A 25,048-nucleotide genomic window follows, 5' to 3' on the forward strand; every position below is an offset into this window, starting at 1 on the left:
CGATGTGAGATGATGATTTCGTATGAAATTTGCAACTGCTCTTCCTCTGTGGATTGCTTCAAGTATCCAAGGGAATTTGGCCAAGAAATGAAGCAAAAGATCCAAATAATGAGCTGCACATGGACTCCAATAAATTTGTGGGTACTTCTCTACAATCAACTTCCCAACTCCCACACAATTTGTTGCGCTATCACTAACCACTTGAACCACATTTGCAACCCCTACTTGAAGAATTGCTTCCTCTAATATCTGAAATATATATTTAGAAGTTTTTATTCAGTGTCAATAACCTTCAAAAATACAGCAGTTAACTTCTCAGTCACTCTATCTTTTGATCTCTCCAAGAAAGTTGTTCTGAAAGCCTTAGGAGAGAGAGGTATGTAACTCTAAAACCTTTTGAATTACAGTACAAAAAAGTGGATTTCTAGCTACATTGAATGGAACCGCACTAATATAGAATAAATCAGCTAGTAAAGCATCCACTTGTTGTTTCTCACCTAGTTTCCAAAAGCTGCTCAACTTTCCACTCTCTTTTGACACCTTTATGGTCTAAGGTAGACAAGAAGAGGAAGATATAGTAGATGTGAATCTAGAGACATCATCTTCAATTCTTTGTTTCTTTTGTCCCTTCATCTTTTCAGCAATAGAAGATGAATGCTCTTTCTGAAATAGACCTGATCTCTTGAGTCACACCTTGATATGCAGTAACACCCCCACCTTTACCAGTCGTTATATCAAGCAAGTGATCCATGACCCTTGTTAAACTTCCAGTAAGAACTTTTGGACACAAGTTACAATGAACTTTAACACCATTACGAGTTGCATGTTTCCATGCCTCCGAAAATGATTTGTTGGGAGCCATATTATGATCTGTACAATTGAACAAAATAATATTTCGTATCTAAAATATTAACTATTTTTTTTTCGTAAAATTTTTTTTTAAAAGAAAAATTTTAACTTAAAAGCAAAATAAGTTTAAAAATTCGTCTAAATACTTCACTATGTTGATTTAAATTTTAAAATAAAATAATTTCATATATTTTAATATTATTAAAATTAACTAAGACATGTTAAAGATAAGCAAATATCATTTTTATAATCATATATTTGAATTCTATATTTATAGAATATAATATTTTTTTTTTTTTTAAATAACAAACGTAAGGATTTTGCATATATAGCTGGAAAATTAGATAGATTTTTTATTAAAAGAGATCTAGATGTAAATAATTTCAATATTCAATACTTGATTCTACCCATCGCTGGTTCTGACCATTTACCAGTCAGAACTGAAATCTCTGAGCCTCATAAACCTGTTGGGAACTCGTTTAAATGCAAAAAAATGTGGTTTTTAGACTCTAGTTTTCTAGAAAATATCAAAGTATGGTGGTCTCAAGGTAATTTCGAAGGTTCTAGAATGTTCATCTTTATGTCTAAAATGAAGATGCTAAAGGAAAAGATTCTCAGATGGAACAAAGGGCACTTCAACAACATATTTAAAGAAAAACTGGATATCGAGCAGAGATTCAAGGAATTAAATCTAGAAATTATTAAGAATGGTATGAATAATGACAACTATCTCTTAGAAAAAAAATTGCTTGCTAAACAAGAAGATGTATTATCCAAAGAAGAAACTTTCTGGAGACAAAAGTCACGAGAAAGCTGGCTGGAGGAGGGAGATCGGAACACTAAATTTTTTCATAACTCAACCCTCTATAACAGAGCTAAAAGCAAACTATCAAGCATTAGAAATCACTTGGGCATTTTAATTGATAAGCCAAACAAAATTGCAGAAACTTTTGTGAATCATTTTCAGAATACCTTAAATAATTTTGAAGGATCAAACAGAGAAGCTCAAGACAACTTGCTTGAAGTGATCCCTAAATTGGTGACCGTAGAGGACAATAAAACACTCAATAAACCCATAACGCTAGAAGTCATAACAGTGGTGTTCAATATGAACCCAAATAAATCACTAGGCCCAAACAGATTACAAGCATTTTTTAATCAAAAATGCTAGGACATTATTGGAATAGAGCTCTGGGAAGCTATTGAGGCATCTAGGAAGGGTGGATCTTTGTTATCCGAAATCAATTATTCCTTTCTCACATTAATTCCCAAAAAAGCCAGAGCCTGAAAGTCCAAGTGACTTCAAGCCCATTGCGATATGTAATACCATTTACAAAATATTTTCAAAGATTTTAACAAATAGACTTCAATTAATCCTTCTGAAGATTATCTTTGAGGAACAAACAGGTTTTGTGCTAGGCAGATCCATACTGGATGGCATTCTTATCATTCAAGAAACTATTCACTCAGCTCAAAAGAATAAAGAGGCATGTATGTTCATGAAGCTTGACATCCAAAAAGCCTATGGTATGGTGGATTGGAAATTCCTCTGTAAAACTCTAGAAGCTTTTGGTTTCTCCCATCAATGGATTAACCTTATTTTCAAATGTATCTCTACCACCAAAATTTCGGTCCTTATTAATGGATCCCCCGAAGGTTTTTTTGAAATTTCGAGGGGTATAAGGCAAGGAGATTCATTATCCCCGTTTCTATACATCATTATGGCTGAGGCCTTTGGGAGATCACTTACTCAGGCTTATAACAAAAAGGATATTAAAGGCATCACCATCAAAAAAATATCCCTAATATAAACCCAACAACAATATTCAAATGATACAATTTTGCTAGGTGAAAGTACAATGAAAGAGGCGAAAGTATTAAAATCAATCATAGAGAGATACATGAGTGCATCCGATTAGAAAGTGAATGAGTCAAAATCGGAGATATACTTTATCAACATGGATGTCAAAGTGGAAAACCAGATTTGTCATATTATGGGATACAAAAAAGGTTTGTTCCCCTGTAAGTACCTTGGCATTGAGTTAAAAAAGGGGGTGAAGTCCAATAAGGTATGGTATAATGTATTGGAGAAATTGGAAGCAAGGATTGGTGGCTAGAAAGATAAATGGCTCACGAAAGCGGGAAAGAGTATCAAGATAAGTTCGATTTTATCGGCCATTCCAACATACCCACTCTCTTGTCTCCATCTCCCCAAGCATCTTCACCATAAGCTAGAATCAAAACTAAGAAATTTCCTTTGGAATGATTGTGAGGAATCCAAAAAACTAGCGCTCATTAAATGGGACAATATCTGTAAACCCAAGGATTGTGGTGGATTAGGTATTAAGAACCTACATTGGCAAAATGAAGCTCTAGGCGCCAAGCTAATATGGCGCCTCTACACAGAAAGAGAACATAAATGGGCCAAGATTATGTACAATAAGTATCTGAATGTAGAAGATCCTACTTCAATTTTCAGAATGAAGACCCTTCCTAAAGGATCAGAAAGTTGGAATTTCATGGTTAAATGCTGCCACCTTGTTGGCAACTACCTAACTTAGGATATTGGTAAGGGTAACGAAGCCCTCTTCTAGGAAGACTCTTGGGATGGGCTTCCACCAATAGATAGAAATCTAATACTTGGGAACCTTAGAGAAAAAAGTATCAATTTGTGGGGTAGTAAAGTAAGTGATTATATAACGAAGATCTCTACGGAAGGTCACACTAAATGGATCTGGAAACCTCTAAAAGACATAGAAATAGATTCATCTGCCATTGAGGCATATGAAAAGATAAGACAAGACAGGAAAGTTAAGCAGATTGAAAGGAACGACAAGCTCATTTGGGCAACATCAAATGATGGCAAATATGGTGTGAAAGATGGTTACAAAGCATTGATGAACTCTGAAAGATGGGAGGAAGTGGAAATCCCACTTAGACTTTGTTGGGATCCTACTTGTTTGCCGAAGGCACGATTCTTCCTATGGTTGGCTTTCCAAAATAGGATTGTGACAGCTGATAGACTCCATAAAATTGGTTTTGTAGGTCCTTTGAGGTGTGTTCTTTGTAAGCATGATAGTGAAAATGTAGACCACCTATTGTATAGCTGTCCATATTCTCAAGTCTGTTGGGACTGGCTTATTCAGAGGTTAAGTTGGTATTCCTCGTTCCCTAAATCATTAACTGATTTTCTCAGAGGATGGCCTAGCTACTTAGGCAAAGGCATTAGCAAAACTTTGGAATATTTGTCCCTCCATCCTGATGTGAGAAGTCTGGAAAGAAAGTAATAGGAGAATTTTTTGCGATGTAGAGCGGAAACCAAAAGAGCTTCTGAAAAAATTAGAAGCTTGCATAATTGAAACGACTAACTGTTATCTTAGGAAAACCAGAATAGAAGAAGGTTCCTTTTCTATGTGAGACGGCCAAATTAAAAAGATGTGGCCTAATTTAATAAATCCTTCCCTCATTTATTTTAAGAATAGCAAGGAGGCTAGAAGAGAGTGTAAATGGAATCCCCCTCCAAAGGGATGGGCAAAACTCAACTTCGATGGAGCAGCTAGAGGTAACCCAGGGTTAGCAGGCGTGGGAAACATCATCAATGATGGTACAGGTCAGTGGATTGCTAGAAAAGCCATGCCCATTAGCCCCACTTCCAATAACCTAGCAGAGCTTAGAGCACTGGAAGAAGGGCTGAAGTTATGCCTCCAATTAGGACTTTCAAAAATCTTCATCGAAGGTGATTCCCAAATTGTTCTCAATGCAATTAGGAATAGAGCTACCCCTAATTGGGTCCTTAATTCCAAGCTAGAAGAAGTGATTTATCTGATAGATAGGTTCGAGGATGTTAGGATATGTCATATCTTTCGAGAAGGTAATCAGAAGGCAGATCTATTGGCTAATAAAGGTGTTGATGGTGGTAACCTTCTAGAAATTAGAGACGGGTGATGATTTCTCTTTCTATTAAATTAAAGTTTTGTAGCTTTGATATAGATCTTCTTAGGATAGCTAGTGTAGGTAATTTTTAAGGATAGGTTTTATGAAGACTTTAGCAACTTATAGTATATTCTACAACATAATGGTAACTTGTGAGCCTCATAAACTAAATTTCATCATGGCATGCAAGTTTATGCTCTTAGAAGGACACTCTATTTTAATCCTTATTTGAAGAAGTGCGATGGATTAGGATCCAGCTTCTTTTGTAGTAATATTAGCTGATTGACACTGGCATTCTAGGCTGAGGAAATGTTCTTTAAAAAAGGCTTCGTTTGATAATTCTCAGAGACTAATCCAGTTTGCTCTGTTGGAGTTTTGATATTCTATGATTTTAGCTTAAGGTGTACTTGTTCTATTATGGCAGTTTGAGACTTTTGTGAATCCTTTTTGCAGGATCTTTTTCGCACTCTGTTCGTACATAGAACTATATGAATAATATGTCTTACCTTAAATACCTGATGGGGATTATGTATAGGACTTAATTATTAAGATTTTCTACCTGGTCTGAGTTATGAATCTGGATATATTCATCCAGACTGGCTTTGTAATTTTATGAAATTGCAATGTGTTTTAAGTTGATTAGCATTTGAAATTACCCCATAAGCTAAATGTTATCATGGCAAGCAAGTATTTGCAATTAGAAGGGCACTTTGTTTCAAATCCTTAATTGAAGTATTTCGATGGATTAGGATTCAGCTTCTTTTATAATGACAGCTGATTGACACTGGTATTCTGGGCTGAGGAAATGATGTTTAAGGCTCCGTTTGATATTACACAGAGACTAACCCAGTTAGCTAAGCAGGAGCTCTGGTATTCTTTTGATTTTAGCTTAAGATGTGATCTGCACTATGATAGCAGTTTGAGACTTCTTTGAATCATTTCTGCAGAAGCTTCTATGAATCATTTAGAGGTATCGAAGATTTAGCTTCTATCCTTGAAAACTAAAGGGATTATGACGAGTTCTCTAATTTCTAATTATAGCTTAGTTCTGCAGGGAAGATCTAAGTTTAATTTTATTTTCAGATATAGGTATAAAGGTAATCTCTGGGCAGGTATTGTGTAATATCCCTTATCAGATATTATCTCGTTTTTCCCTTTTACAGTATATTTTAAACTGAATATTGCAGATGTAACACGAATCCAATCGTAAACAGTAGAAGACCAACCAGCATATATCCAGCCTCTTTATGAATATAATATTCAGATGTAATTATAAAAACATGCAATATGAGACAACAATAAAACCAAAGACTTCTCCACAAGATAACAATTCGTTATTTCCAAAATAACATTCAAAATGTCGAACATATATCCATGAATTACAAACTGATGAGATGAACCAGCAAACTCTTAATTCCTTAAACAACGTTATTGCCTTATACAGCAGTAATATAACAATCAGCCACTAAAATGTTATTGTATTATACAACAGCAATACTATAACCAGTACACAGAAACCAATCCTAAATACAGATTTAACAGTCGGATTGGAATGAAAAGATAAGAACCTGTAAGCGCGAATGAAACACCTGAAGTGATGTTTCCCGAGATAATGGGTTTGCGTCCACTACCTGCTAGCATGAGGGGTTACGTCCTCCAACTAGCTGAAAGCTGAAGCTTTCTGAGACTCTCGCAAGAAAGAAAACTGAATTGAATAAAATCAAGCATATCCAACAATGAGCCTCTTTCCCTTTTAAATACACAAACCACGACTCTTTGGCTCCCCTCTGGTTTTTTCTCCTATTCCTCCTCGTCCTCTTGTGACCACAAGGAATATTAATTTGACCTTTAATAATAAATCTCCAGCTTACATAGTCAAATTTAATATCATAAATTCGTTCCTTCTTAATAATTCTAATGTCCCCAAAGAAGGGACATTACATATTGCATCGTTATAATTTAGCTAATTATTTTAAGGATTTGGTCTATAAAGGAAAGGTTAACAGTTGGTGTGTTGAGCAGGTTTATCTTACCTTAATTCTGAAGGAGGTAGTATTACCTATTCAAAAGGAAAAGGAATCTGACGAATCTGATTGTTAAGGCATCCTTTATTTTGATATATGTAGTATTACTGCTAATGAAACTGATTGTTTAGTCAGCAAGGCAGGAGGAGTGTATCATTCAGTATTGGAAGGAGGTATAGTTCAGAGGTTGGAAGTATTCTTCTACAACAGGTCTTAGCAGCTCCTAAGAATCTTTCGTTCTTTGTAATCATTTGTATATAAATCCTCTCCTTTGTAATTATAGCAATTGAGGTAATTAAACTGGGGTATGCCCCTTTTAAGATGTAATAATAAAAGACTAAGGTCCCGGGCTAGACTAGAGGTTTTCTTCTCCGTTCCTTCCTACCAGCACCCGTTTGAACGGAGATACTATATTGTAATTTATTTATTTTTTAATCAATATAATCAAGGCCTTGGCCATTTACTGATCTAAAAAAAAAAAAAAAAAATTATAAAAATGAGAGAAAACAATATTAGATAATTATAACGAACATTTTGTTTCTTAACAATTAAATATAATAAAAATTACAATTTAAACTAGTACTTTTAAAACTATATTATTTAACATATTTATTTTATAAAATTATTTTTACAGAGTTTAATTTTAAACTATTTAATAAAATGGGTTTTTTTTTTTTTAAATCTATCTAACTATTAGTCTACTACACTAAAAAATTTAAATGTAAATAACAATATTATTTAAAACATTAATATATCAATATTTTAAAAATACTATTACTCTAAAATTTTAAGCTGTAAATAAAATTTTAAGATGTAAATAGTCATATTATTAAAACATTATTATACTAATATTTTAAAATTTTAAAATATTTCATTTATGATTTAAAACAAAATTTAAAGAACCATATTACTTTAAAAATAATATATCAATATTTTAAAATATTTCAAAATACTTTAAAAATTTAATAAAACCAAATCTTCATGTACAATTAAGAAATTTAATATAGTAACTACTAACATTTGACATTATTAAAAATAATAAACAAAGCTAAAAAATTTAAAACTTAAAGCAAAAACCCAAATTGTCATAGACGCACATAAATTTAATATACTTACATATAGTAACTACTAATGTTTGATATTATTAAAAATAATAAACAAAGCTAAAAACTTAAAACTTAAAGCAAAAACCCCAAATTGTCGTGGACACACACTAGTCGCAAACGGCAGGGCAGGAGCTAGATTGACATGGTAGGGACTCTACAGCCTACAATCTCTAGAGTCAACTACAAGAACCGCTTCAGAAATCTATGAAATGAACATTAAAAAATATCCTAAATGCTAGATTCTTTTGTGCGTTTAAGTGCCCAAGGATTCTATTTTATGAATAAAATCAAACCAAACAACCTACAAATGAATGCCAAAGTCAAATATGGCAACTTCTAAATTTCCACAGCAGTAAAAAAGCATTCCTGATTTCAATGGGCAAATAACAACAAATATTGTAGGAAAACATAATATTCGGAAAAATCTGAATCTCGTGCAATCTATGCCAAACACTGTGACTTAGGTGCCTATGATGACTAGCATTGTGAGTTGGCTCATGGTATCGTGTTCATGCTTTAATGATTGTGATTATTATTCTAACACTAGTGTCTTTGTTTTCCACCACATGACCTTTCGGTTCCTGGGCACTCTATACTGCATGAGCTTCAGCAGAGTAAAAGACTCTCATCTTCAGTAAATTGGCAGCAGCTTCAGTTTTGGGTGGGACATCGGACTATTGGTCTCTGAAGTTCTGAAGATTTCCCATATGATTGAGAAATAAGCTATAGCAGGTTGCCTTACTATACGAGCTATGTTTGCTTTGCATATTCAATTTGTGTAAGATTGACACATACATTTTGTAAAGTGTTTCAAGTGTCAATCAGATGGTCATGCTTATTTGTTTATTCTAAAGTGATCAATTTGTGTTCAAAGTTGAATTAGACTTATCGATTGACTGATTAAAGTCTTCAATCGTAAGAAAGAGATATCGGAATCATTTGTCGCTGCACCAAAAGCTCAAACTGCCAATGCCTGATACAAATGCCACATTTAACCTAATCCATGGGAGGCGGTTAAGCCATGTCACGAATCACCAAGGAGGTGTTGACGACCAAGTCACCAATCTCCCTCTCAGCACCGCCTGAGCCTTTAGCACCCACTGAAGGGAGACTCAAACCAATGACCCAAGGCTCTTATACCAATTGTTGGAATCATTTGTCATTGCACCAAAAGCTCAAATTGTCAATGCCTGATACAAATGCCAACCCGATCCATGGGAGGCAGTTAAGCCATGCCATAAATCTCCAAGGAGGTGTTGACTACCAAGTCAACAAGAGATTATTGTGTTAATTTGGGAACTCAATAAAGGATCATCATTTTTGTGGGTTGGGTTTCTCACCTCAAAAGGAGGGTTTTCCTAAGATAACTCTTTTGTGTTCACTGTTCTTTGTATTTTGAATTTCAGTTTATTGCATTATTATACGATTTCGGCCAAAATTATATATGGTATCAGAGCGAGTTTAAGGAAACAATCCAAAACCAGAACCTTTAAGTTATATATTACTCTTTGCTCTACTTTCAGTTTGTTTGTTTCAACTCTCCAAAATAGTGAACGAACTGAAAGTTGAAGAAAGGTTGGGTAGATAATCTAATTTCTCTTCATGGAAATTTAGAATCCTGATTGCACTTCAAGAGAATAATCTTCTTGACCATGTGAATTCTGATGTAGTTGTACCTTCTGATGATACTGAGAAAGCACGATGGAGAAAGAAGAGAATCATGGCAAGGAAGATTCTAATTGATTATGTTAAGGATCATCTAGTAGCTATCATATCAAAGTTAAATTCAGCTAAAGAAATTTTTGAGAATCTAAAGAACTTGTATGAATTCAACATCACTAGTAGAGCTCTAGCTTTGAGGCGTAACTTCTTCATGTTAAAATAGCTAGAGGAGAGTTTGTTGTTTCTTTCTTTATGAAGATTACAAAATTAAAGGATCAGCTCAATGCTATTGGAGATTCCTTTGAGGAAACATACCTGGCTATGTTGGTCATGAATCGCCTTCCTCGCTCTTGCGAATATTTTATTCAAGGGATCAATGGAAGAGATGAACTACCTAATTTTGATCAGTTAAGAGCTGTTTGCATTCAGGAGATATGCAGATTGGAAGCTAGAGGAAATGGACGTAAATCTCATCATGAAGAAGATCATGTCCTTGCTGCACATACTTCTAAAGGGAAAAGAAAGAAAGGTAACTTCAAGAGGTACAAAGATAAAAATAATAATTCAGCTCTTGAATCTAAGAAAAAGAAGGATCTATCTAGAACCCACTGCATCATATGTGACAAGTATGGTTTCTTTGCTAGAGATGGACCAAAAGACCCAAGCATCAAGTTGCTGCTACAAATGTTTAAAATACTTCTCCTCATGGATACTCAAGTGAAAATGCAGAAGAGTTCTTATTTACTTCTGCTATTTCTAGTAATGTTACCACTGACAAGGATACCTGGCTTATTGATGGTAGAACATCTCGCCACATTACAAATTATCATGAGCACCTCTCTAATCTGAAAGAAAAAGACTCACTATTACATCCCAAATTTTGCCCTAATTTTTAATTTGATCATAATTGTTGGTTTAACGAATTATTTCTCTTCGTGATCATGTGAAATGAGTTAGTTATTTATATGCATTGTACCAACTGTTAACGAATTATTTCTTTTCATGATCATGTAAAATGAGTTAGTTATTTATATACGTTGATGAAATGACCGGTAACCTATAACTATTATTAGATGATTAGCAGTTGTTTGATTTGAATTAATGATCAATATATTTTGTTTTGAAATACTATGGAATTAATGTTTTGGCGAGAATGTTTTATATGGGTGATTGCAGGAGAAGACTAAAGAGAGGGGAAGCATTGCTAAACGAGATCATCAGAATGGGATGTTCGTTTGGTTCAGTCATTAGGATCGGCAGGTATGACCTAAGACTTCCTTGGAAAGGATATGAAGACTTCTCCACCGGTTACATTATGGGACCGGATGAGCTATTAAGGGAACAATATAATAAAACATAAAATAATCTAAACTAAAATATAATATTTATCTTTAGAGATTGTTTATTAATTTTTATCTTATCATTATAATAAACACTTACATACGAACACATAAATATAAAAAGGAAATGGCACCAATAAATTATAATAATATGATCTAATGATGTCACCTCATCAATATACTTACATGAACATATATAAGAGCGTATTATAATAATAAAATAAACATTATAACTCTTCAACTCCTCTTTATTTCTTTTCCCTCTACATTTTTTTTCTTCTCAAATTCAATTAATGTTTATGAATTTGAATGGACATCTTGAAAAACCAATGGAAGCCAAGGAGTCTTGGTTAAACTTTAAAGAAGCCATGAATCGACTAAGGTGGATCATTCCTTCCTTCCTCTCCTTTCTATTATCTAATAGGTTTCATATTAAGCCAAGCTTAGACGTTCTCAGCGGAACATTCCCCAATTTTGTCAAACACAATTTCTTTTTTTTCTTAATTCTACCGGCGATTGAAGTCTAAAATCAAGTATCAATTAGAGGGTGAGCTAGTAGCCAACAAAAGTTTCGGCCAGGGGCAAGAGAAGCCACATCTTAATCGCAAGTCATGAATTTAAGCAATTGCATGTCATAATTTACCTTCTTCTTCTCTAAGTATAAGCCCGACTGTAGTCGGCTACTCATTCCAAGGTTGAATGAAATACAGTAGAAGCATTTGTAATTCATAGTTCAATTTTCAGTAAGTATAATGTCTTATTATAGTCGATACATAATGATAGGACTGAGAATAAAACAAAATATGTTTTCAAGTTCATAACTCCTTTCTATTCTGATTTGAATATCTGTCCATAGCCGGCTATGCATTGTAAGACTGAAATCAATTTATAATACATTGTTGATTACAAAGAGATCATTGAAGATCTTCATTGAGTATCCTTGTGAATTACAACATTTATGAATTCAAATGGTAGCTGTAGAAAACTTGATTGATTGTGTGAACTGACATCAATGACCATGCTATCATAGTTCCCGAACATAATCAGAATGCTTACAACACCGAGGAATTCACCAACAAGATGCCATAGAAATGGTGAAGAGGTGTAAATAATATCAGAATGCTCATAATCTTACAGACACCGAGGAATTCACTGGCAAAGAAACAATGGAATGGTGAAGAGGTGTAAACAATAACAGGATGATCATAATCTTTCAGGCACCTAGGATTCACCCGGCATAGAAGCCATAGAATGGTGAAGAGGTGGAATTAACCTGCAAGAACCAATAATGAAATCAGATATGAATATCTAAATAATGAATAATTAATAGCTCATGCATGCCTCGATAATGGAATCTGTTGTCAAGTCGAGTGGTGGTGATTAGGTCCATGAACCCATCTGAAATCCTTGGCCAAGGTAGTTTATAGGCATATGTGTCAATCTTGAGATCACTTGTTTGTCTATAGAATTCAGTTATATAGGTATAACTAATTGGGCACTCAAACCACCCAGTAGCTCGGATGGCTGGACTGAAGAACATCCCAAGCCCAATTTCGGGGTAGGAAGGGTCATTCTAATATGTTAAAGATGTGTGGGGATAAGTATGGTCCGAGGTTGGGAGGTTAAGCCTATGTCAATGCTTATCCTCTCACCAATGCCAAAACTTGAACAACCAGATAAAGAATCTTCCGTTATTACTGTATGTTTCTTTTTCACTTTTACTTTTTAATCCTTTAGTAGGAATAATTAGACAATTTTATATTTTAGATAGAGTAAATATTTTTCATTTACATTGAATAAATGTTTATTTCAGTTTGATACAAATTCAGTTAAGAAAGTTAGTCATTACTTTTCAGCTGAATAGGTTACCAGTTAGAAATGGTTAAATTGTTAGCAATGTATATATATTTATTTCTCGTTCTCGTTATAACAGCTGAACATGAAATACAATTAGGTTAGAAACAGTTACTTTTAACATAGTTATATTCGGTTAATAGAAGTCTTTGTCATGTGAAATGGAATCAGCTACTTATAAATCAGATCATTAGGAGTTTTAAAATTGGTCATGAAAATTCGTTTGTTACACTCAAACAAATTATCATTGGCGATGATGCTTGCTACTCTATAAAAGGTGTTGGTTCTACATCTTTTCGTTTAGATTCAGGAATTCCTCTTAATTTGAGTGATGCTCTCTTTTTTCCTAGAATCAAGAGGATTCTGATTTCTATTTCAGCATTGGAAGATAGAGGTCATCATGTAGAATTTGCTGAAGGCAGAGTTCCTGCATGGAAGAACACTAGCAGACTGATATTGTTCTCTAAAGCTTTTCCTTATGCTTGAGAAATAAGCTATAGCAGGTTGCCTTACTCTATAATAGAGATGTTTGCTTTGCATATTTGATCTCAGTAAGATTGACACATACATTTTGTGAAGTCTTTCGAGTGTCTGTGAGATGCTCATGCTTATTTATTTATTCTGAAGTGATTGACTTGTGTTCAAAGTTGAATCAGGGTTATCAATTGACTGGTTAAAGTCTTCAATCATAAGCAAGAGATTATTGTATTGATTTGGGAACTTGTTGATGTGAGTTTCATTCCACTACAACATGCAGAATCAATTACTCAATGTTTCAAAATGAAACACCAAATAGTCAATCCTCTCTTGATATAAAGTCATCTCTCATGCTAAGCTTGCAAAGTAAGATCATGAAATGACTTCAAGGTTCCTTCTCCGTGGAGTCCACTCAGTTTTATGATGTCATATGATGTTTATCACAAAGTGACTTACACTATTCATTCAATGGATATCATCTCTTCCACCTTTAAAGATTTGGCTTCCCAATGTGCAATGAAATATAAGGTTTGATTTTCCAATTCTCCACTTCAACTCACACTTAAACTTACTGACTTCAATTACTTCTACTCCTATACGAATGCAAGGAATCATGGATGATTTTGGACTCTACTAGATACAGCTTGATCAACGACTACACCAACCTAGAGCAACCTTCTAAGGAATGCTCAAATGGTTTTCAAAGCAATATCTCCTCTCCAATCCCATCAAATGGATGAAAGCTAAAGATTCAACACCAATTGAAGTGTGTTCAATCATCGACTTACCACACAAGGCTCTCTTACCATCAAAAAGAGGCTAGTAGCTCGGACTTGTCGAGTCAATCAAGTAAACATCCACAATAAACTTCATCCAACTAGACTACCTCAACCTGAAAAGAAATCTACTGCAAGTGAAAGATTGAGGAAACCATGAAGAACCAACAATGAACTACCCATTACTTTAACAGCATTATAGAAACAATTTGATCAAGTTTCTCCCTTAGCTAGCCTAATCTAGTCCTACTACTAGCTCTCTTAATCCAACATCCTCTCTTTATTACAATGAAGGGCCAAGATTGATCCAAAATCAAGGGTCAGGATTTAGCCCCTCAAAACTTGATTAGGGTTGCCAATTTACAACCAATTACATGAGGGCACTATATTGTCGGCCTATGAGAAAATTGTAAAGCCCTTTAGAATCAATGAGAAGTAGGACACTTGTCATTTTGTGATTACTTGTGCTTAAATCTGGAATTTTCTGGTTGGAGCAGACAAACAATTGCCACCTCAACATCCCTATAATGTAGATCTATTAAATCTTTTCATGAAGAGAAAATATTTCTTTCTATTCAACATTATCCAGCTTTCTAACTTTGATTAACTCTTTTGAAACTATCAATCTTCTGAGGATGATTGTGAAGGCTCATATTCCCAAAGTGTTGCATCTTTCGAGTCCTCTCTATTCCCTTAAATTCTCCCATGGCTTGACTCATGTTTGCACTTGTATCTTGAATTTGTGAGCTTGATGCGAACTTGATAGCATTTGTGAACTTGGATGATATCCTCATTTGGTGGGATCTCTCAAAATAAACTTTGATGTCAAGGGCGGGATTTCATACCCTGGGCGAATAAAATCCTCATGGGAGGGCAGAATCCACTCTCCCTAGAGGATTCAATTTTATTTTATTTTCAAACTTGTCTCATCGCCTTTCTTACTACCTTGGCTTTCATTATATTTTCCATACTCAAACATTCATCAAGCTACAAATGGAGGGGGCTGAGTTCGCATTTCTATGGCGGATACTTGTATGATGAGAGGACAAAATCCTTTGGGGAGGGCAGAATATGCCCTCCACAAAGGATAACTTTGGTGTCAAACTATGTCATCACCACCCTCCTTTCATATTTTTGATTTTCTCGTTCAGCTGCTCACACCTAGACATTTTAACACGTTCAATGCCTCATTATTGCCAAGGCAAAGTTCCACATAGCTTGGGGATTGAGTGGAATTCCAAGGAGCAGAGGATTCAGCTAAAAATCCTCTAGAGAGGGCAAAATCTGCCCTCCACAAAGGATAATCTTTGCCATCTTCAAACTTATCACCACTTCCTTCCCCCCTCATTGGCTTATCAACTTGACTATAATCTTAGCGGAAATCCCTATGTGAAGAGGAGGGAATCCTCTTGGGGTGGTGGAATCTGCCATACTTTGAGGATTTTTCATTTAAGTAATGCAATTTTTTTATCATCTTTTCGTCACCTTTTCCATTTATTAATTGAATTGGTTGCTTATGCAATTTGGTGGGAATGGCTCAAATTTCAATCTCTGGCTAAAAGGCAGAATTAACTAAAGAAAGAGGATTTTCATTGCTTAACATCTTTTCCTCACTTTAGATCAATACCTGTCTCAACTGTTAAGGTTGTAGCTTCACTCGGACTGATGCGATCTGAGATACATTATTGTTATTTTTAAATCATCATTTCTTATATATACTTATTCATGTTATATAATATATATTATTGTATATAATATATATATATAATATATTGTTATACATATTATTTTTTTATTTTTTTTTTTTTTTGTTAATTAAATGATGATTAAACCATAGAGACATGTCTCCTCTCATATTTATATAAGATTCAAATTTGCATTTGCAACACGTCAATATGACGGCAATGTTATTACATTTGCAGAGGCGATCCCAGTTACTCAACATGGTATCAAAGCGAGGCTGCAAATGTAAGGAAATAATTATTGACACAGGATATATATATATATATATATATATATATATATATATATATATATATATATAAAGAGAAGATATTTTTTAATCATGGTGCACAAAAAATTAAGAGGGGGAGAGAAGCACCGAAAGTCGGAATGAGTTGGATATGACAGGAAATTAATTCTTATCCCGTCTCCAATAAAATGAATCCCTGCGCAACCATGAACTCCCAATCAGAGATAAGGAAAGATCCATCAAAGCAATGTAAGACACAACCTTGCATACATTATTATTAAGGATTGGACGAAATTACACCAATGGTGGAGAATGGTAGTGATTCAAGAGCAATCGGTAATCTAGATCATTGAAAAAATTGTTTCTGCATACTCATTAAAGGGATACCTATTGGTCTGATGAAAACAAGATAAGGAAGGAACTTAGATCATATGGAGAAATTGTTAGTGTACTAATATAATTCATTTTTGAAGTTGTATGGCATGAGGTGTGATGGCGAGAGAATTGGGAGGTCCTCTGTTGTGTGTGGGAGATCTTTTGTTCAATCTCTCCTTCGAAGACGATGACAACAACTACAAATGATTCCCAAGAAAGCTCTCCTTCAACCTTTCCACAATCAAAACAAACTTTACATGAAATTTTTTGAGAGCATTGAGTGATTTGATATCAAGTTGAGGCAATTGATGGAAAGTTTTCACCGCTTGATAAAGCTTTCCGGAGAAATGAAATCTTTTTTTTTTGTTGCCTACTTCTCCCTGTGACGCTGGAAATATTGCACTCGTTTATCACAAGGGGGCAATTGAAGAAGATGAAATGGGTTTCGCAGATTTCATAAAGCGATTTTAAATGCCCCAAAATGAGAATAACTATACTAGGAATGATTTTCTATGAGTGGTTCAAATCTGGAAACCTCGAGGACACCAGTTTGATTAATGTTACAAATGTGTAGGTCTCTATTATAATTACAAAGTGATGATTTGAATTGCATAGGTGGAGGAGTGACGATGAAATTTATGCTCATTTGACATGTTTTTGATATTTTTACAAGCTTTGTCTGTGTATGCTTCAACTTTGATAGCACTCATGTCCTCATGGTGTTTCAGATTGAGTCAAGTTGAGATTCAACTAATTTGGAGGGAAATAGACATAGAAAAGTTTTTAACAGTTCTGGAGATATCGAGAAGAAAGATTTGGAGGTGACTTATTTTGATGCAAATCCAATTACGAGGATTGGAATAGCGAATCTTTGTTAGGAAAAGGTTAATCACATGAAGTGCCCAATTAATGCATACACATCAACAACCATTCCTATGATTAATACATAGGAAGTTAAATTCAAAGCGTGTGTCATGTGTCACCGGTCACTACTTTAAAAAGATGTATGACGTCCAAAATGTGTGAAATTTAAACAAATATTAAAACCAATAATGACTTCTGATGAATGATCATCCTCACAAGGATATCAATTAACTCTACAAATATATAATTTGATGCTTGTACTAGATTAGAACCCTGAGTACATATATTGCATGGACCAGTGGTATGGAATCAGTGAGAACTGATATAATAAGATCACGGACATGATTCAATGAATTCACCTATGAGAACTAAGGACTATATTTGACAATTGTTGCAATTACTTTGACTTGGGTATTTTGACACATTGGAGCAATGACTTTGGTTTCAGCATCTATGGTACTCTTCATGAAGATATCAAGGATTTCATTGTGAAGGTATCATCCTATAACAAGTTTGGAAGTTCAAGGTAGTGGACACCTATGTGTTATGGCATGAGTGATGATACGATTAACATTTGAAATCCAACATTAAATTATGAATCATGAGGATATTTAAGTTACTCTAATTACACATGAAAATACAATTAACAAATATTTCTGATGAAATCAAATTGGGACTCAACATAAAGAGTCTCTCAAGAAATGACGAGAGAAATGATATTGTGAAATTGAGTAAACTAATCAAATATTATTATGTTGATATATTAAGTGGAGAATACACTACCTTAGAAGATGTAGATCATGAAAGAGGCTAGGTGATATTTTTTAATAATACCCATTGGAACAAATTCATCATAACACGTACCAAATTGTCGAATTGAAGGATTTAAGCTGCAATCAAAACATGAAGGACAATAATGTGGTTGCCCAATGCATTCTAATAGCCCTAAGTTGATGGAATGATCTAAGGCCTAGATTCTACCACAAAGTTTTTAGAGAATGAGGAAGCTCTTGTTCATCATCTCTGAAAACCATTATGAAAGGTATTTGAGGTTTGCAGGCATCTGATGATCACTTTAAGACATAGAGGTTGATGACTAACAAATTTAGAGGTTGATATCATTTGTGGATGATTATCACTCATTGGACTTGATAGTGATTGAAAACTCTATAAAATGGAATGAATAGGAATTTTACATTGTGGGGGGATAATAATAGTCAATGTCCCATTCCCACTTGAACCATCTTTAGAGGGGAGGTGTTCCATTTATATACAAATAAGTATTTGTTATTCTTAAGTATTATATTTATCTACTCATTATAGTCTCTATTATTTGTATTTATATATGTTCTATATGAGTTATTTTCCTTGATCTTTTCCTTTATGTCTGGGAATGTTCTTGCAGGAAAAGAAGGTCGATACTTTACACATGCTACCAAATATTGTGCAGACTCAATCTTATGACATCAGCTCCAAAGAAACTTTAATCTAGAATTCATTAGTTATTTGATGATTAGGTTGGATAAAAGGAGGCTCTTGAAGCAAATATCCTTGATGATTCAGATTATGAGTATCCTTCTATATTAAAAGGGAGTCTGGCACTTCTTCAAAAGCAACGTAGGAGATCAACATATTAATACTTAGAGGGAATCTAAAAATACATGTATGTGACTACATGATTTAGATGGGCTTACCCTTGTGTACATCATGAGAAAATAACAACTTATTACGAGAAAGTCAAAAGATTGATATTAGATTCAGAGGGAACCCAATAGGCATCCTTAGGCGAAGATAACCTCTAAAGGAGTCACTCGAGGACCTGACTTCCCAAGATTGTTGTTTAGGGGGATAATTTTGAGGTGTGATCCCTTGTTAATGATCTCTTCTCTATAAGGGAGAAGTTCGAAGTGCAATTCTTTGTGATGTACTCTCCTCTGTAAGAGAAAAGTATGAGGTGAAAACCCTTGTTCCACCCTCTAGGTTCAGCTATGGTGGATCCACCCTCTGACTTGTGTTGGTAAACAGATTGTTCTTTCTCAATAAACTCCCAAATGCCCAAATCTGAAAGAAATGATCATCTACCAATAGTTGGATAATCTATCATTGGGTTGATAGATTTCCTCTGAATTGAAAGGTACAGCTCCCTTATCAATGATATTCAATGAATTTGTTTGTTCCTAAGCTAATTGGGTACGTTCTTAACCCAAGAACAGAAGAGGAAAACCAAGCCAGCCCTAGATAGAACTAACTCACGCAGATTTTAGTTCCTAAACCTAGCCAATGCCAAGAACCCACAATTCCTATGACTTCTTGATAACGGTAATGCAATATGAATGCAGATTATGTGAATGCAATGAAGAAATGAAAATTTAATATTCAAATTCCTGCAATAGGAATGCATGCAAATGCTCTGACTTACAAAACATTAATTATTTGACACAAGATGCAAGATAATGTCCAAAGCTGAATACAACAATGCTCTAATTGAATATATTCAAAAAATTATACCCAAATTCTCTAATTCGAAGCAAAACTCTTCTTTGTTTTGAACACAACAAATACAATGCTCTGATTTTTATTTGCCTGCAACTCTGGCCAAATCTATTACAGAAATCAAAACATAAAACCCCTAAATGCATGAAACGAAATGCATAAAATAAACTACTGTCTCCCCTCTACTCCAGCAATACCTACTCTTGTAGAAAAGAAGAACCCCCTATACTAACAAAGATTTACAATAAATAGACTTCTTCATAACCATTTGGTTCTCCAACGGTGACCTTTCGGTTCTATATCTGTATCTTCCTGGAGATTCTCTTCACGTTCCGATTGGTTTCTTCTGGTGACTTTTCAGTTCTGTAACTGACGCTTGTCTCTTTGATTTCTCATCTTTTTCCTTTTGAAAAATGATATTCTTATTAACTTTAAAGTTAATAATGATATATCTTAACATATTTACATTACATTTTACCAATTGACTTTTAAATATGTTAAATCAAAATCTTTCCTTTGCTGGGCAGACAGAAAAATAAATACTGCCTGCCAATAAAAATGGGTCATGTTTCGGGGGGCATATCTTTTTCTTCCACCGTTGGATCGAGCTCATTTTTTAATATGTTTTTCCAAACCTAATTTTATGCATTCTGACCTAAGAAATCGGAAAAATAATCACCAAGTCAAAAGATATGAGCTACTGAACCCTGGTCTATATGACTCTTACAAAATCAGAATTGATAAAATGAAGTTTCCAGGCACTCCTCTTTCACATGCTTTGTCACCTAGATGTCTTCAATTTGCCGATGTGTTATCTTCCATGCTTACCATGTTGATTCTCTACTGAATTTTGGGAGTGAGTCTCTAGAATGCCTATGGCAGAAAATCCCAAATGGAGGTCCAAAAGCATACCAAGTTCTCAGTTTTCCACTTCTTTGTTGTAGGTGAAATTTGCACATTCTAGTAGCAGCTACACTTTGTAAATAATTAAAAAGTAATAATTCTTTGCTATCGGGTCACTAGCTATAGAATACTCCAATTCATTCTTGGTGGAAATTTGACTTTTGTCTTCTCCCTTTTGCGGAAAACTCCAACCTGACTACGAAAGGCGTAGCATAAAATGAATTTTCCACTTCATATTTAATGTCATGTTTATGTCCAAATCTTCAAGAGATAAATCATTATTAGATTATCATTCTTTGTTTAACCAATTAAGAGCTCTTTTCCATCTCTCTATTGTTGATTTGATATTTGGTGGAAATTCCATTTTTTAGTGCGGAAAGCGCACCCAATCTTCAATTTTCCACCTCCATGTAGTGGGCACAATTTTGGATGTAGATTGATTCATAAATTACTTTTCTAAAGTGATCTTGATACTAGACCCCATATATCTTCATTTTGGATTGAGATTTGTCTTTTCTCTCCTCATGTGGAAAATTGAACTTTGACTACATAAGGCATAGCAGAAAATCAGTTTTCTACTATGCTTTTCCCTTTGGTGGAAAATGAAACATTTGCTTCTCCAATGGAAAATCTGAAAATGATTGCGAATGGCGTAGCGGAAAATGAGTTTTCTACTATGCTTTTCCCTTTGGTGGAAAATGAAACATTTGCTTCTCCAATGGAAAATTTGAAAATCACTGCGAAAGGCGTAGCGGAAAATGAGTTTTCTGCTACGCTTTTCCCTTTGGTGAAAAATAAACATTTGCTTCTCCAATGGAAAATTTCAAAATGACTTCTCCATTTTAGTAAACATTTCTCTCTTTTCTTGGCATAGATTTGTTCTTCTATTCATCTATTCACATGCTTTCCTTCCAATTTTAGATCTACATTCTGGACTCTGATCTGTTATGTTTGTCGACATTTATTCAATCTTCATAGACAATAGACTTCACAAAACATGTGCTTTCATTGAAACTGAATTTTCTAACAATCAAAACCTGAATTCAAGGAACCTCTACATCAAATACTTTAGAACATTCAAACTTCATAGAAATATGGTTAGGTAAAAACCATAAACATTTGGGGAAACTCTTTATGAGGTCAACTTTAAAAGTTTGAAAATGGTGTACCGAAAGTACACCTACAACTTGGTTCATTGTGGATATCATTTCAGTTACTACATGATGTTGTTGTGATATATGTCATGAAAGGTGACAACCTTTCATTTGATATATGTGTGAGGTCGCTATTGTAAGGTGACAATCTTAGCAATAGCTTGACCATGTTATCATGATAGACTTCATTAAGTTGTTGTCCTGGAATGTGCCAGTAATCATGTTAACAAAATGTATCATGATCGACTGCATTAAATTGTTGTCTCGGAATGAGCCAGAAATCATGATATTGTGGTTGTTGTGTTGTATTCCTGATCCATTGTCATGATAGACTACATTAAACTTGTTGTCCTGGATTGTGCTGGAAGGCATGACAATAAGTAAATCGTGATAGTATTTGATTCAGCCGGATATCATGAGATCAAAACTGACTATCTTATCGACTATGTTTGTGTCCCAAAATGTGTCAAAAATCAGATTGTGTGTGTATGTGTATTCTTAAAGGGATATAATTGTGTATAAGCGCTTTTGATGTAAACTCGAATATGAGATTAAGAAATTGATCATATCCTCCCTCACGAAGAGGGAGTGTTAAAGTAATAGCTTCAATTGGATCTGATAAAATTGATATTAGTATATGGAACAGGTTTACACATACATATACGTATACACACACACACACACACACACACACACACACAAATATATTTATCTAAATATGCATTCATATATGCATAGGTTTGATTTCCTCCACATACTGATATCACAAGTTATTTGATACTTTATGATCATGCCTAGTTCTTCACTACATTTGTTGTTCTTGTGTTCTTGCTTTATTATCATGATAGCTAAAGTATCATTACAGACTACATTAAGTTGATGTCCCAAAGTGTGCCAAAGGTCATGATACTTGTCACAATGGAGACTATATTAAGATGATGTCACTAAGATCATGTTGTTATCTAATTGATGGTATTCAGTTGTTGTCCCACAGTGTGTCGGAGATCAAATAACTTATATCCTTCTCGGAAATATAATAATATAATTGTTGATAGGCATTCTTGGTGTTGATGCTAGTGCTCATATCACAAGGATGTGAGATTGACAAAGATTGTTCAGAATCAGATCACCATTTTGTGAGATGGTTGTGTTGTTTAAATCCTCTCTCACTAAGAGGGAGTGTTGATGAAATAGCATTAGTTGAATTACATCTGATTTGATGGATATATACATTATATCCCTAATATATGGCGTTCTAGGAATATCACATTGAGATGATATCTCTCCATATGCTTGAGAGCATAATGTGTTCTATAAATCCTCCCTAGCTAAGAGGGATTGTTAAGGTTGTAGCTTCAATCGGATTGATTCGATCTGAAATACATTATTGTTATTGGTAAATCATCATTTTTTATATTTATTTATTCATGTTATATAATATATATTATTGTATATAATATATATATAATAGTATATTATATATATATATATATATATATATATATATATATATATATATATATATATATATATATATATATATATATATATATATATATATATATATATATTGTTATACATTTTATTATTTTTGTTAATATGTTATTATTAATTAAATGATGATTAAACCATACAGACGTGTCTCTTTATGAGATATGTATCCTCCTCTCATGTTTATATGAGATTCAAATCTGCATTTGGAACACATCATTATAATGGCAATGTTATTACATTTGTAGAGGCGATCCCAGTTACTCAACATCAACCCCTCTTTACTTGTATTAGTGCATCATCTTCATCTAGAATGAAGGAGGATAGCAAGGATCCTCTGAAAGTGGCGGAATTTGCTACCCTCAAATTCCTTGGGCCCTTAGATTTTCCACCAACTCTAAAATGCCTCCTCAAGACTTTGCTTGAAATACCTTAACGTACTTGCTCGCCCAAAACCTAGTGTAACTTACCTTATTGTGATTGTCGAGGCTAAATCCAATATCAACAACTTGACTGAATTTTGATGTCACACCCTCCCTATGACGTGGAGATTCTCGCAACCCAAAGCTCCTAAAACCATTTAAACCTATTGGCAAGCAAAAAGAGGGGTCCCCATTTGCAACAAGGCAATGGTGTGAAAACTTCACGACAGAACTCAATAAAGGATCATCATTTTTGTGGGCAGGGTTTTTCACGCTCAAGTGGAGGGTTTTCCCAAGATAAGCCTTTTGTGTTCACTATTCTTTATATTTTGTATTTTAAATTATTGCCTTATTATACGATCTGGTTCAAAATTCAACATGTGGAAGGACGGAGGTAGCTGCATGCCATTGGTTGCTTGTACAAGACAATATCAAGGTAATATTCAATTAGGACCATTCTCCTCCCATTTTTGGAGCATTCAGGTTGTTCAAATGGGATATTTATTTGATTGTTAAAGCCAAGCTTGCATTATTTTATTAAGGTGAAGCCTGATCTCCTTGAGACCCTGTTAAATGAGGTAATGAAAATTTTATTGTTCTTGGATGCAATTTTTCCAAACAAGATATTACCAAAAATTATCCCAAATAGTAAAATCCAGGTAAAAGAGATACACATTTTCACAACTGATATTTAGATGAGTGAAACAAAACAAAAATAACCATAGCATACAAAATCATTTGATGTTGCTTCTCATACAGCATGAGAAGCCAACATAAACTGCAGTTACCTCTGAACAATGAACTTCAATCACTGGATCACTCCAACTGCAGGTGAAGTTCATGTTCAAACTCAGAAAAATGATAATATCTCCTATGTAAAGAAGAGGAAAATATACTTACTGTAGCCAATGCAGACGTGCCATCTTGAAAATTTCCAGGAGCATCCATTATTCCACCACTGAAACATATTGGCAACAAATTCATTAGGCTATTGAAAAAAAGAAAACTAAGAATCCTCATTAGTAATCTATTTTTATATAAATTCCAGAAAGCAAAGAATCTTTGAGTACAACTATTGCAGTCCTATATGAGTCAATATCTCAAATTGGATAATTTGTGTTGCTGAGTTTTGCATGTTTATTAATCTTCCAATTTCTGTGTTCTAAAAAAATGTTGTGCTTCAAGAAAGTGCATGATGACCTCTGTGTGGATGGCAACCCAATCGTGTCGCTGTAACTGGAATTGGCCATTCCAGGCAAGTGCATAGTGCCGCCAACTCCTGTGATTGTGCAAGTGTGCCAAACATGTGCAAGGTGAGCTGTCTAAAGCCTTGTGCTCTTCATGTGATAACAA

The 25,048-nt window shown here is 34.3% G+C and overlaps 1 protein-coding gene across 1 annotated transcript in view; it reads right to left on the reverse strand.

Moving 5' to 3' along the window:
- LOC149538026 (RNA-binding (RRM/RBD/RNP motifs) family protein) overlaps positions 1–25,048 on the reverse strand; it is a 100,545-nt gene that overhangs the window by 27,094 nt on the left and 48,403 nt on the right. Inside the window, exons 5-6 of the mRNA XM_089799423.1 lie at positions 24,896–24,974; positions 24,596–24,653 (exon numbers count right to left, since the gene is read on the reverse strand). Coding sequence (XP_089655549.1) covers positions 24,596–24,653; positions 24,896–24,974 — 137 coding nt within the window. The remainder of the gene's footprint in view (positions 1–24,595; positions 24,654–24,895; positions 24,975–25,048) is intronic.

This window comes from Cupressus sempervirens, chromosome 9, assembly GCF_028749045.1.
Source record: "Cupressus sempervirens isolate cs-2001-9-10 chromosome 9, ASM2874904v1, whole genome shotgun sequence".
NCBI classification, from domain to species: Eukaryota; Viridiplantae; Streptophyta; class Pinopsida; order Cupressales; family Cupressaceae; genus Cupressus; species Cupressus sempervirens.